Genomic DNA, 12,227 nt, shown 5'->3' on the forward strand with positions numbered 1-12,227 from the left:
TGACTCCACCACCTCCCTGGGCAATATTTCTCTAACAGGGAAAACATTTCTCCTAACATCTCATCTGACTCTCCCCTGTCTCGCTCAAGGCCAATCCCTCTAGTTCTCTCCCTGCACCTCTCTCCAACCCTGTCAGGAGTTGCAGAGACCCATGGAATCACAGAATCAACCACGCTGGGAAAGACCTCCAAGATCATCCAGTCCAACCCTACCGTGGTCACTAGACCATGGCACTAAGTGCCACATCAGTCTCAGCTTGAAAACCTCCAGGGATGGTGAATCCACCACCTCCCTGGGCAGCACATTCCAATGCCGCATTACTCTCTCCATAAAAATCTCTTCCTAATATCTAACCTAACCCTGGCAGAGCTCGAGTAAAGGTCACCCTTGAGCCTCTTCATAAGGCTAAACAAACCCAATTCCTTCAGTCTTTCTTCATGTTTTCTAGACCTTTAGTGAGCCTCATTGCCCTTTACTGGGCCAGCTCCAGCACCTCAGTGTCCTCTCTGTAATCCAAACCGGTTCTGTGCCTTAGCACCATTGAACACTTAACTTTAAAAACTAGACTTCACAGGAAAGTCTTGATCAGAAGCAAACAGCTACAACTGATTGAAACTCATAGAGGACAGACACATACCACTCCATCTGCAATCTTCCAGTCCGCACAACTCTCGTATTTTTGCAGTTGCTTTTCAAACAGTTGTGCTATGGCTCGATGGACAAGTTCATACTGCTCCTAGAACAGGGTACCAGGTGAAAATTAGTGCATGAGATCTCAACAAAGAATAATGATGTGTTATTACACTGAGTTTAAGACAAACCATACCTTTGTCTGTACTGCAGAATGCCTTTGTGTCCTCATTTCCTGTATTAAATTAAATACATTGAATTCTTCAGGTATTTTCTGAAACACAGAAGCAAGGCAATTACATTGACATATCTGTTTGTCAGAACAACAATACAACAGCTGTTGGACATCCAAAAACAGGCCTAACTTTTGCAGGTAAAGCTAATCTGTTCTCTCCACACTGCAACTATGGCATGTTTTAAAAGCAACTCCAAATTGACACTTGATTTAGACCAGTGAGAGCATTTCAAGTAATTTCAAAATGAGGCATCCAATGTCACTAATATGACACTGCTAAATTAATGACGCTCCATAACCTAAAAATCCCAGAATGACGTTATCCCTTTATATTTGAAATATCATCATGAGCTAAAAGATTAATCAGAGAACCTGAGCGATGCAAAAATCACTTTTATGTTTTAAAAATTAGAATTTTACAGCGACCCTTTTAGATAAAAACTTGCTGTCAAAGGAAATGAAGTTCACACTAAAGCCTGAATGCAATGAAATTCCACATCCAACCTGTCAAGAGAGTTCCGGAACATCTCAAACGTTTCACTATTTTAGAAGCCTTAGAAGCTCAATCAATCACTGTTATGAAACCACAGAATGCCACAAGACTTCTTTCAAGATTCCTTACCCCAGCTTTAAGCAAATTCCATGTATAATCTATGGCACAGATGGCTCCTGTTCTTCCACACCCTGCACTATGAACATAAACAGTTATGTGTTAGAGGTTATTTTAATTTGTTAAAAACACACCAGAAGCTTTAGATTTCCACAGTCTATATGAAAAAAAAAAAAAGAAATTATCCAAATCCCTCAACTATCATTTTAAGCTCACTCAACCTGGCACTATAATGTCCTGACAATAAAAATGTCAGGAGTGCAAAATACAAAATGAAGCTTTTAATGCAAGTTTTTCACAGCCATTTAGAACTACAGCCATGAAAGATGCTTCGATGCTGACAATTTTATTACCTCTTTCTTTCATCACACTATTCCTGGTTACCACTGCTTCTACAGTCAGAATCTTACAGAATCACAGAGCAATCAGAGTTGGTCCTGACAATAAAAATGTCAGGAGTGCAAAATACAAAATGAAGCTTTTAATGCAAGTTTTTCACAGCCATTTAGAACTACAGCCATGAAAGATGCTTCGATGCTGACAATTTTATTACCTCTTTCTTTCATCACACTATTCCTGGTTACCACTGCTTCTACAGTCAGAATCTTACAGAATCACAGAGCAATCAGAGTTGGAAGGGAAGGGTGAGGATCATCTAGCCCAACTCCTGGCCCTGCACAGGACATCCCTGACAATCACACCCTGTGCCTGAGAGCATTCTTGAGCTCTATCAGGCTTGGGGCTGTGACACTGCCCTGGGAGCTGTTCAGTGTCCAAACACCTCTGGGGGAAGAACCATTTGCTAATCTCCAGCCTAACCCTCCCCTGACTCAACTTCAGCCCATTCCCTTGGGTCCTGTCACTCGTTGCCAGAGAGAAGAGGTCAGTGCTGCCCCTCCACGTCCTTCTGTGAGGAAGTTGTATCCAGCAATGAGGTTTCCCTCAGTCTCCTCCAGGCTGAACACACCAAGTGACCTCAGTCACTCCTCACGTGGCTTCCCCTCAAGGCCCTTCACCATCTTCATTGCCTCCTTCGGATGCTCTCCAATAACTTAATATCCTTCTTACATTGTGTTGCCCCAAACTGCACACAATATCCAAGATGAGGCTGCCCCAGCACAGAGCAGAGCAGGACAATCACCTCCCTCAGCTGGCTGGCAATGCCTTGCCTGATGCCCCCAGGACACGATGTCCCTCCTGGCTGCCAGGGCACACTGCTGACTTGTACTCAACTCGCCATCAACAAGGACCCCCCAGGTCCATTTTTCCCAGCACTGCTTTCCAGCATCTCATTCCTCAGTTTGTCCATATAGCCAGGGTTGTCCCATCCCAGACGCAGAATCCTGCACTCACCCTTGTTAAGCTTCATATGGTTGGTGATTTCCCAGACCTCTAATTTGTCCAGGTCTCTCTGCAAGGCCTCTCTGCCTTCAAGGGAGTCAACAGCTCCTCCAAATGTTGTATCATCTGCAAATTTACTCCACAGTCCTTCAAGTTCTGTGTCCAAGTCATTTAAGAAGATATTGAAGAGCACTGGGCCTAAGACAGAGCCCTGTGGAACCCACTGGTGACCCCATCTTGTCCAAGTTTAATGACAGACATGTCAATGGCAGAACAGAAAACACCTGAAGACTTCCCAACTGGAAACTACAGTCTGCTCATTAAAGATCTTTTCTGTCCTATGAGAAGACAGAGTCCTTAGTGATGCCCCTGCTACGTAGCCTCTCCTATTGAGAACGGAGCCTTCACTCCCATATCTGATTTGCAATGATCTTCCAAATCTGTTTTGTCCTCATGAGGATTTGCACGTCTTAAGAACCACAAAACAGTTTCCCTTTCAAGGGCTCATTCTTTTCTGACTGATAATCTATCTTAAACTGAAACAGAAGCAAAATTGCACTGTGGCATCAGTTTTAAGAAAATGAAGACTGTGATGTTCATTGAAGTTTCGACATGAGGAGCTGGGTGTCTTTTAAACTAATGTAAATAAATGCTGATTTAGTGCAGCTCAACCCAAAAGTCTAGGCTTCAACATATCAAAATGCATATCCAATTTAAAAATAAATGTATTTTATACCTGCAGTGTATGCAAATTGGCACATCTTCATGTTCCTGGTACTGTCTCATCAAGTTGATCATGTCCAGAATAGAATCAAAAGACGAAGGGACATCATGGTCAGGCCAGTTGACATAATGAAATTGATAGACACTACGAGTCTCCTAAGGGAGAGAGATGTTAATGAGAACACAGATTTGAGTTTGTATGAAATCAGTAGTTCTATGAACCTTCACTTTTTGCATGATTAAGCAAGGACAAGCAAAGTCACTTTCTATATTAAAAAACCCTCCAGCTTATACCACTTAGAAAAACAGAAGAGAAATTCTGAAGTAGTATTTTGAGTGCTGCTAATGCATAAGAAATTGCACTATGAGACAGATTTCAGAAGCCTCTCTCCAATATATGGGTTAAAGGACCCACAACACTGCACCATGTTAAAAGATGCATTTCCAGTCTTCAACTTGGAAAGGGAGAAAGACAGGAAAAGACTACATTGAAGGGGTTTTTTTTGGATCAATGTTGTAGGTTACAACTCTCAAGACCTGTGCTATCTCTTGTTTAGCTATTTGAGAAGCAATACAGCAGCCCCTTAGAACATGGAAAATTAGCTAGTTTTGATGCTGGACTTCTCCCAGGCCTGTGGAAATGCCATAGCTAGTAAAGACAAGAGAAAATCCAGCCTAAGAAAAAAAAGAATTCCAAAATCTGGATCATTATGTAAACCCAAGGTCAGTAAGAAAGAAGAGTTAGAGCTACCTGTTCAGGTCCACCAAGAAATGTCACTTAAGTACACATAAAAAGACCAGTGATTTTTCACATAGGCAGAACTGACAGAAAAAGCATCTGAATTTATTTTTACATGAAAATGAAAAAGAACCCTCATAGTCCTTTTTTCACTGCCACTTTGAAGCTAAAACACCAGGGTTCATTCTTGAAAATAATCAAGTTTCAGCCAAACTGGTTTTCCTTGTAGAAACTAGACTAACTCTATATATTTACATGAATTCTAAATTCTTTTGCATAGTTTTTATTTGACACCCCACTGCAAATGCTACAGAAGTGACAAAACTTACCATTATTCTGGAAAAAAAACCCAGAAAACTTAAAAGGATATGCCTTTATACCACAAACACACTTCTTCCTCCCCAGTGCAAGGCTACGCTTAGAACTCTTCAAAGTAAGATGAAAAAATCTGTAATCCATTGACAAAATATGTTTCCCAGAAATCCTGAAGCAAATTTGCTACCTATCAGATGCACAGATTGAATATGAACATAACTTCTTAATCTTTTCAGTTACATTGCTCCTCATAGGAACATAAACTTCAGGCTCCTTGCTAAGATCAAAAGCAGAGCACAAACTGCAGCGTTTTGTTGCTCCTTAGTGTTTAAGCAGTACACAGATATCTAACTGGGACACAACTCGTGAAAGTCAAATAGCTAAATATGATTTGCATGTATAGTATATGCAAGTAAAATGTATATCTTAGCTACAGTTTCTGAAGTAACTAGTTCTCACAATATTCAGGTATTAAAAGTAATGCAGGTTCTGCTTTGGGGTTTTTGTTATCTCTTGAGTTCTGTTTTGAAGTGCAACATGTTCCCAGCTCTGGTAACTATGCAGAATTTCTGCTGTCTAAAAGGTTTCATAGAATCATCAAGGTTGGAGTCCAACCATTAACCTGTCACTGCTGGAACCCCTAAACCCTAAACCCTATCCTCCAGTGTCAGATCCAGACACCTCTTAAACACTTCCAGGAATGGTGACTCCACCACCTCCGTGAGGAACCTATTCCAGTGCCTGAACACCCTAACAGGGAAAACATTTCTCCTAACATCTCATCTGACTCTCCCCTGTCTCAGCTTATGACCATTCCCTCTAGTCCTCAAAGCCCAGGGCCCTTTCACAGCTCAGTCACTTATGAGCATTTAGGATGCACTAATAGAAATAAACTGATTAATTTAATGCATTCCACTGCAACCACCTAGCAAGATACTGCAGACAAAAATTACCCCCCAAATTTCCTTCTCGTGGTTAAGCAGTTTTCACTGTTGTGATATCAGTTGTTGAAATGGAACAGAGCATTGTTAAAGAAAACATAACCATAAAGGAACCTAGGGTGTAATAAATAATTTCTTAATACAGGATGCCAATTAAAATGGCAGATACTCTGTAAAACAGACTTTAATAAAAACTTCATGTTTTTACAAGGTGGCTCTACAGCTTTGATTTACTGCTAGTGGCTTTTCAGTCAACTGAAGTCATCTGACATCTGGCACTCCAGTATAAGTTTGTAAGACAAGCTTAAATCATTCATTCTTAACATTTACATGAGAAAGTGCTTTCATTTCAGAGGAAATATGACCATTTTCACCATTAATGTAACACACTTGGTTTATGAAGTAGGTCTCATGTTCTGGTCTGGTAAGGCAGTTCTACATCTCGAACACTGGGATATCAAATCTTGAAGAAATCTGAAGCCTTGAGCTGCCTTTTAAAACTACATTTTTATCTTGACCCATGCATATGTCACATGCAGTTTCCCTATGCAAAAGTACTCCAAGCAAGAAGACAATCCAACTCCATTTAGTAAAGAACACTCCATATTTATCATATCTATTTCAATTCCAAAAAGAACAACTTTTTACAAGCTAGAGTGACAAACTTTAGGGAAAAACCCCCATTAAGTCATTGACATTGTTACTTTATTTTTACTTGGCAATACAAATAAGTGAATGTGCATCAGAACTATCTTTTACCATGGTAAAACTCTTTTGGCAATAAATCAAAGTACAAGGCCAAATTCTAACAAGTACAGAGATTTTACCTAAAGAGAAGCTTAACTAGAGAAAATAGATTTTTGACAAGTTTGATTCAGTTTGTCATCACATCTTCAGCTGGATTAAGCAGTGAAATTCTCCTAGGCTGACTGAGCTCTTTAGTTGTAACCATATGCTATTGAAGACCATGAGACACCTTTGGCAAACCAAGAACATACTTAAAAGAAAGTTTCACTGCTCTTCCCTTATGTTCTAAGCTTCTAACATCACTTCTAAACTTAATCATGGACACACATTCAGAGTCAGCACCTAAACCAGTGAAGATACTTTCATGAGCTTCTGCCATTGTATCATTTTTAGAGACCTTTGAGCAACCACTGAAGGTTGGACCAGAAGTGACTTGTACTTACGTTTTGAAATTCAAGTAATAATGTTCTAATGAAGTAATCTGTCCTTTCTTGCTCAGCTTCCTAAACAGGAGAAAACAGTAATGAATTGGAGGGGAAAAAAATCAATATGCAGCATAGAGGATATAATACTGGGTTTGTATCTACAGTAGTTTGAGATCAAAACTCCTAGCAACACTGACAGAACACGCAATGGAAATGATCAGGTTTCCCTCACCTTCTAGGAATCACAGAACTAATCTATGATTACTTTACAGTTATCCCCTGGGAATCCTTCAGGAAAAGATTCAGACCTCATGGTGACCTGCTACTCATTTTTGGGTTGATTTTAAAAGCACCAACAAAAGCAAAGAAAGTATTTTCAAATAAACCTGTGTCACCAACAGAAACAAGTTAAAAAAACTAGTTGTTTCTATTTCCTTTATTCATGCTAATTAACTTTATGCAACTTGATCAAAACAATCTGTTTATAACCTTAATAAAAGAACCTATAATTGTCACAAGCACCAAGGCCAAGCACTTGGACAATGCTCTCAGGCACAGGGTGTGATTCTTGGGGATGTCCTCTGCAGGGTCAGGAGGTTGGACTAGATCATCCTCAAGGCTCCAGCTCAACTCTGATTATTCTGTGATCCTATTCCAGTGTTACTTTCATTTCTCATGCACATTCAGAACACACAAGTCAAAACAACTGCATGAGTATTTGATTTCTTGAGTCTACAGACATTGCCTACAGACATTCAAGACTACACTATGTAAAACTGAAGGCATAATGCACAAATAACACATGACCAATGCACTTACGTTCCCTACTTTAAATAAAACAATAGTAGAGGACTCAGAAAACCACACAACTGAGATGTGCTCATGAAGGTGAACACTCCTTTGAGTCCATGTGTAAAATTTAGCACTGAACAATTAAAAAAGCACGTCTTTCGTAACACAAACTGTTTGCTGAACTCTTATATTAAGTTTAAAAAAGCATGAAATCCTTCCAAATTAATTTCTAATCTCTATACTTACACAAGAAACACGGAAAGGTCCAAAAGTTACAGCTGCTTCTCCATACAGAGGCCAGTAACGTTCGCACTTTTTCTGTTAATGCAAAAAATCCTAATTTAATTCATGTGCAGTACTGAAAGATGATGATTAGCAGAAGCAGAGCAGACAGAATGACAAGCCTGGGCTTCTTTTAAGATAGCAGAATATCTTTTCTTTCGGATAACAGAAGAAAAACAAAACCAAGAGCCCAGATGATCAATAAATACAGCCAGAAGACAGGTTAACCTCTTGTCTGCCCACACACACACAAGCAAGGATCATACAGAGGGGAGCAATCAACATTTAGCTGTCGTAAAAGTTGGGAATTCACTATTCTAGAGCCTTTTTTCTCTTTCTAAGTTCATAAGAATAAAGCAGAGAGATTAAAAAAAATAACTGTTTTTGCAGCTGTATCAATTGACAGGAAATTCTGAAAGACTCCGGATTTTGATAGCTGGTCAATGTCCCACAAAGAGCAAGACAATTTTTTTGCTACAGTGATGTGACCAGAAACAAACCATTGGTTCAGTTCTGAAGATAAACACATATTGCACTGGGATGGCATCTAAATAATAATGTAACACTACAAATGGAGTTGAGAAATGCAGCCCCATTAACTGCTTCCTCTGCACAGAAATGTATCTCATTCCATCTGGGATATTATTGTCATAGTTACGGATTTGGGACATGAAGCTTCACAGGTATTGACACACAGAGCCAAAGCTTATTCAGTTTTGTGTTTAGGATACATACCCTTCCCATTTCGAATTCTCGACAGGCCATTACAATGATCTGGAAAGAAAAAGAGATGCTCAGAGTCAGCTGGTTTTAGATCCAGTAACTTCAACTGACACTTCACGGTTTGCTTCTAGCAGGCAGATCCTGATACTCCTGAACTGGTTACTATGGAAGAGACTAACCAATACTTGTCAATGGCAAGTTGAATATGAGTCAGCAGTGTGCTCTGGCAGCCAGGAGAGCCAATTCTGTCCTGGGGTGCATCAGGCAAAGCATTGCCAGAGGGAGAGGGAGGTGATTGTCCTGCTCTGTTCTGTGCTGGGACAGTCCCACCTTGGATATCAAGTGCAGTTTGGGGCAACACAATATAAGAAAGATATGAAGTTATTGGAGAGTGTCTAAAGGATGAAACGAAAATGATGAAGAGCCTTGAGGGGCAGCCATGAGGAGTGGCTGAGGCACTTGGCCTGTTCAGCCTGGAGAAGAGGAGACTGAGGACAGACCTCATCACTGGATACAACTTCCTCATAGAAGGAAGTGCAGGGGCAGCACTGACCTCTCTGCAACCAGTGACAGGACTCAGGGAATGGGCTGAAGTTGTGTCGGGGGGGGGTTAGGCTGGAGATTAGCAAATGGTTCTTCCCCCAGAGGTGTTTGGGCACAGAACAGCTCCCAGGGCAGTGTCACAGCCCCAAGGCTGACAGAGCTCAGGAGGAGTTTGGCCAATGCTCTCAGGCACAGGGTGTGATTGTCAGGGATGTCCTGTGCAGGGACAGGAGTTGGACCAGATGATCCTCAAGGGTCCCTTCCAACTCTGATTGGTCTGTGATAGTATTTTCCTACCTGCACAAAAATGCTTTTAATTCTAAAACAGTAACCAAGTTTCATCCTTCACAAAATCTACATCACTGATGCAACATCTTAAGGCTACTTAACCCAAATTCATTGCAATCCTGTCCAAAAACCTCATTTATTCAGTCTGACTGTAGACTCTAACTTTAATCATGAAAATACAGAACCACTTGCCAACTGGAAGAAGCACAGCTATATTTGCTTCAAATGACATAGACTAGAGAAAATAGAAGCAAAGAATCAAAGTTATTAGGTGAAGCTATTTCAGAGACATGAAAGTGAATAGCACAAGAAAAATGCACCACCAGGTAACCTATTTGTGACAGTAAGTGACCATGATTTCAGTGTCTGATAAACAAAGAGTACTTTCAGAAATAATTTCTTGAACATATACAATTTTAACAGTATTTAAAAGTGAATTCCTGCCAAGAGCTGTTTAAATAGATGTAGAATATATAAACCAGTAAGTAACCCAAAATTAGAATAAATAGAAAGGTAAGTGGTTTTGGTTTTGCTTCACATGCTGCTTCTGTATTTGACTTTGTCAGTCCACATTAAGCCAAAATTGTAAGGTTTCCTACAGGAGAGATGTAACACAGCAAGAACCTGAAGGATTTACTATCTATTCCATAAAATTATCGCTTTGAATTTATGTCATTAAATTAAATAAATTATATTGATTATTTCCAGAATGCTATTTAAACTACACAAAAAAACCCAATATTGGGGAAGTAAGTGAGCTGATTCACTGCCAATATTTTTTACAATAATACCTAGTTCAGGAGAAAAAATATACAGTCATAAATAAGGTAACACCCAATTTTTAAGAAGGTACTTACAGCAACATTGTATTCCCATATCATCCTCCAGAAGTCTATTACTGTATTGGCTAAGGGTCCCTGGGTAGCAACATATGCCTTTGGCCCATGTACTCCCTAGGATTGCACAAAAGAACAATTAATATTTACAAAGAAAGTTTATTTGCATTGAATTACAAAAAAATGTTTTAATTCTGTAAAATTAAAATATCCCTTATTTATACACAACAGGAAGGGTGAACATGACACGAGTCCCGATTGCATTAGTGGGAATTTTGCTGGTGATCTCAAGGGGTCCAAGATTACAACAGCTATTGCCAGAGACTGTCACAGAGAGTAAGTTTCTGTGTGTTCAGATTCTGAAGATTGCCTTTAAATCTGCATTTTCTTTGTTGCTCAAACATTCAATGAGGAAAATTTGACAATCCCTCTGCTAAAAGCAGCACAAATTCAAGTTCCTCTCTCCCAGTAACCAATTCCTAAACCACAACACTTGAAAATTTGTATTATATAAATCTTGAAGACTTTAATGTTCAGCTTTCCACCCTGAACATTCAAGCAGGGAGAATTACAGGAACACCTGTTTCTGAATAATAAATTGTAGAATCATAGCACTTCAGGAATTGGAATGGACCTTACAGATCATCTAGTCCCAACCTCCTGCCCTGGGCAGGGACACCTCCCACCAGAGCAGGTTGCTCAAGGCTCATCCAACCTGGCTGTGAACACTGCCAGGGTTGGGGCAGCCACAGCCTCCCTGGGCAACCTGTGCCAATTTGTAGATATAAATATTGTGCAGAAGCAGCATCAGGATAAAGCTACAGAGAAAGCTCAAGATACTAATACTTTGAAACAAAAGTGTAAGAGGCTTTCAGTTAACTTCTGGCTTCTCTTTAAGAATGTTACACATAATTCCATTGCCATATTTCTGCCATGATCAGTGAGAAGCATATATTAACACACACAAAACACCTCATCTATGATCCTTAAAATCAGATTCTCTTAAAATTGGGGGTTTTCAACACTATCAACTGTTAAAACAATCACATCTGAATTTTCCTGTGGTATAAATTTCTAATTTGCTTGCCTGTCACTTAAAAATGAAGTATTTGACATTGTATTTCCACTTAAGAATAATATAAAACTTTTAAAACTGCATTATAAATGGCATCATGTTTGCAAATCATCTAAACCTTCCCAGGTGCTGGAGGATGTGGTTTAGGTTTAGGGGCTCAAGCAGAGTGACAGGTTAATGGTTGGACTTGATGATCTTAAAGGTCTCTTCCAACCCAGATGGCTGTATGATTCTAACAGAGTATCTTCCCTCACAGCTTTACATCCTTGTCTCAGACTGTAATATTAAAACTGCACTGACATGAAATAAAAGCTTGAAAAAAAAAGGAGATCAAAACAGTGAAATTAGAAATACATACCTTAATAAAGTTTGCATTGATGTAGTCTGAATCTTGTGGTGGAGTTTTTAAGGTCAGTTTAACTCGGCTATGATCAACTAGAATAAAAATTAGAGGGTTTTTTAAACAAGAATGACAACAGTAAATGTATATAGCACATTAAAGATCCTTTCCCAAAGTTAAGTCACACAAGCAAGGCAGTTCATTCCGTTTATGGCAAACCAACTCAGGTAGAGATAAGCAGAGCTGGGCCTACAGTTATGTGCTTCTGCTGCTCAAGGTCACCGAGAACAATATCTTGGAAATCCAAGAGCAAATCATAACAATGAGGCAAATTCACCTAATCAGAAGCCAACAAAAATGGCAGTTACACAATACTCGCACAGATCACCATGGAAAGAATTCAAGGCACACATAGGGAAAGCAGAAGGAATAAAATACCAGAGTGTAGTAAAAGCAGGTACAAGGTCTTAAAGCCCCTGCAAAAAAGGACTCTGCACAGTATTGCAACAGGAAACATGCACTGGGGTGTGTTGCTCAGACACAGAAAGACCTCTATCCCCCAAACACTGGGCTAGGGTGCACTTCTGAGCTAGACACAGCAGATAAGCAGCAGATAGCCTGGCTCTATCTGTGACAGCTCAA

At 39.8% G+C, this 12,227-nt stretch overlaps 1 protein-coding gene across 1 annotated transcript in view; it reads right to left on the reverse strand.

Annotated features, from left to right (window-relative positions):
* PTPN12 (protein tyrosine phosphatase, non-receptor type 12) overlaps positions 1-11,672 on the reverse strand; it is a 40,673-nt gene extending 29,001 nt beyond the window's left edge. Inside the window, exons 1-9 of the mRNA XM_009083640.1 lie at positions 11,604-11,672; positions 10,192-10,287; positions 8,516-8,554; positions 7,745-7,816; positions 6,725-6,784; positions 3,553-3,695; positions 1,488-1,554; positions 827-904; positions 638-736 (exon numbers count right to left, since the gene is read on the reverse strand). Of these exons, the coding sequence (XP_009081888.1) occupies positions 638-736; positions 827-904; positions 1,488-1,554; positions 3,553-3,695; positions 6,725-6,784; positions 7,745-7,816; positions 8,516-8,554; positions 10,192-10,215 (582 nt within the window). The 5' untranslated portion in view covers positions 10,216-10,287; positions 11,604-11,672. The remainder of the gene's footprint in view (positions 1-637; positions 737-826; positions 905-1,487; positions 1,555-3,552; positions 3,696-6,724; positions 6,785-7,744; positions 7,817-8,515; positions 8,555-10,191; positions 10,288-11,603) is intronic.
* Positions 11,673-12,227: the final 555 nt, after the last annotated feature.

The sequence above is a fragment of the Acanthisitta chloris genome, unplaced genomic scaffold (assembly GCF_000695815.1).
Source record: "Acanthisitta chloris isolate BGI_N310 unplaced genomic scaffold, ASM69581v1 scaffold18171, whole genome shotgun sequence".
Classification (NCBI taxonomy): Eukaryota; Metazoa; Chordata; class Aves; order Passeriformes; family Acanthisittidae; genus Acanthisitta; species Acanthisitta chloris.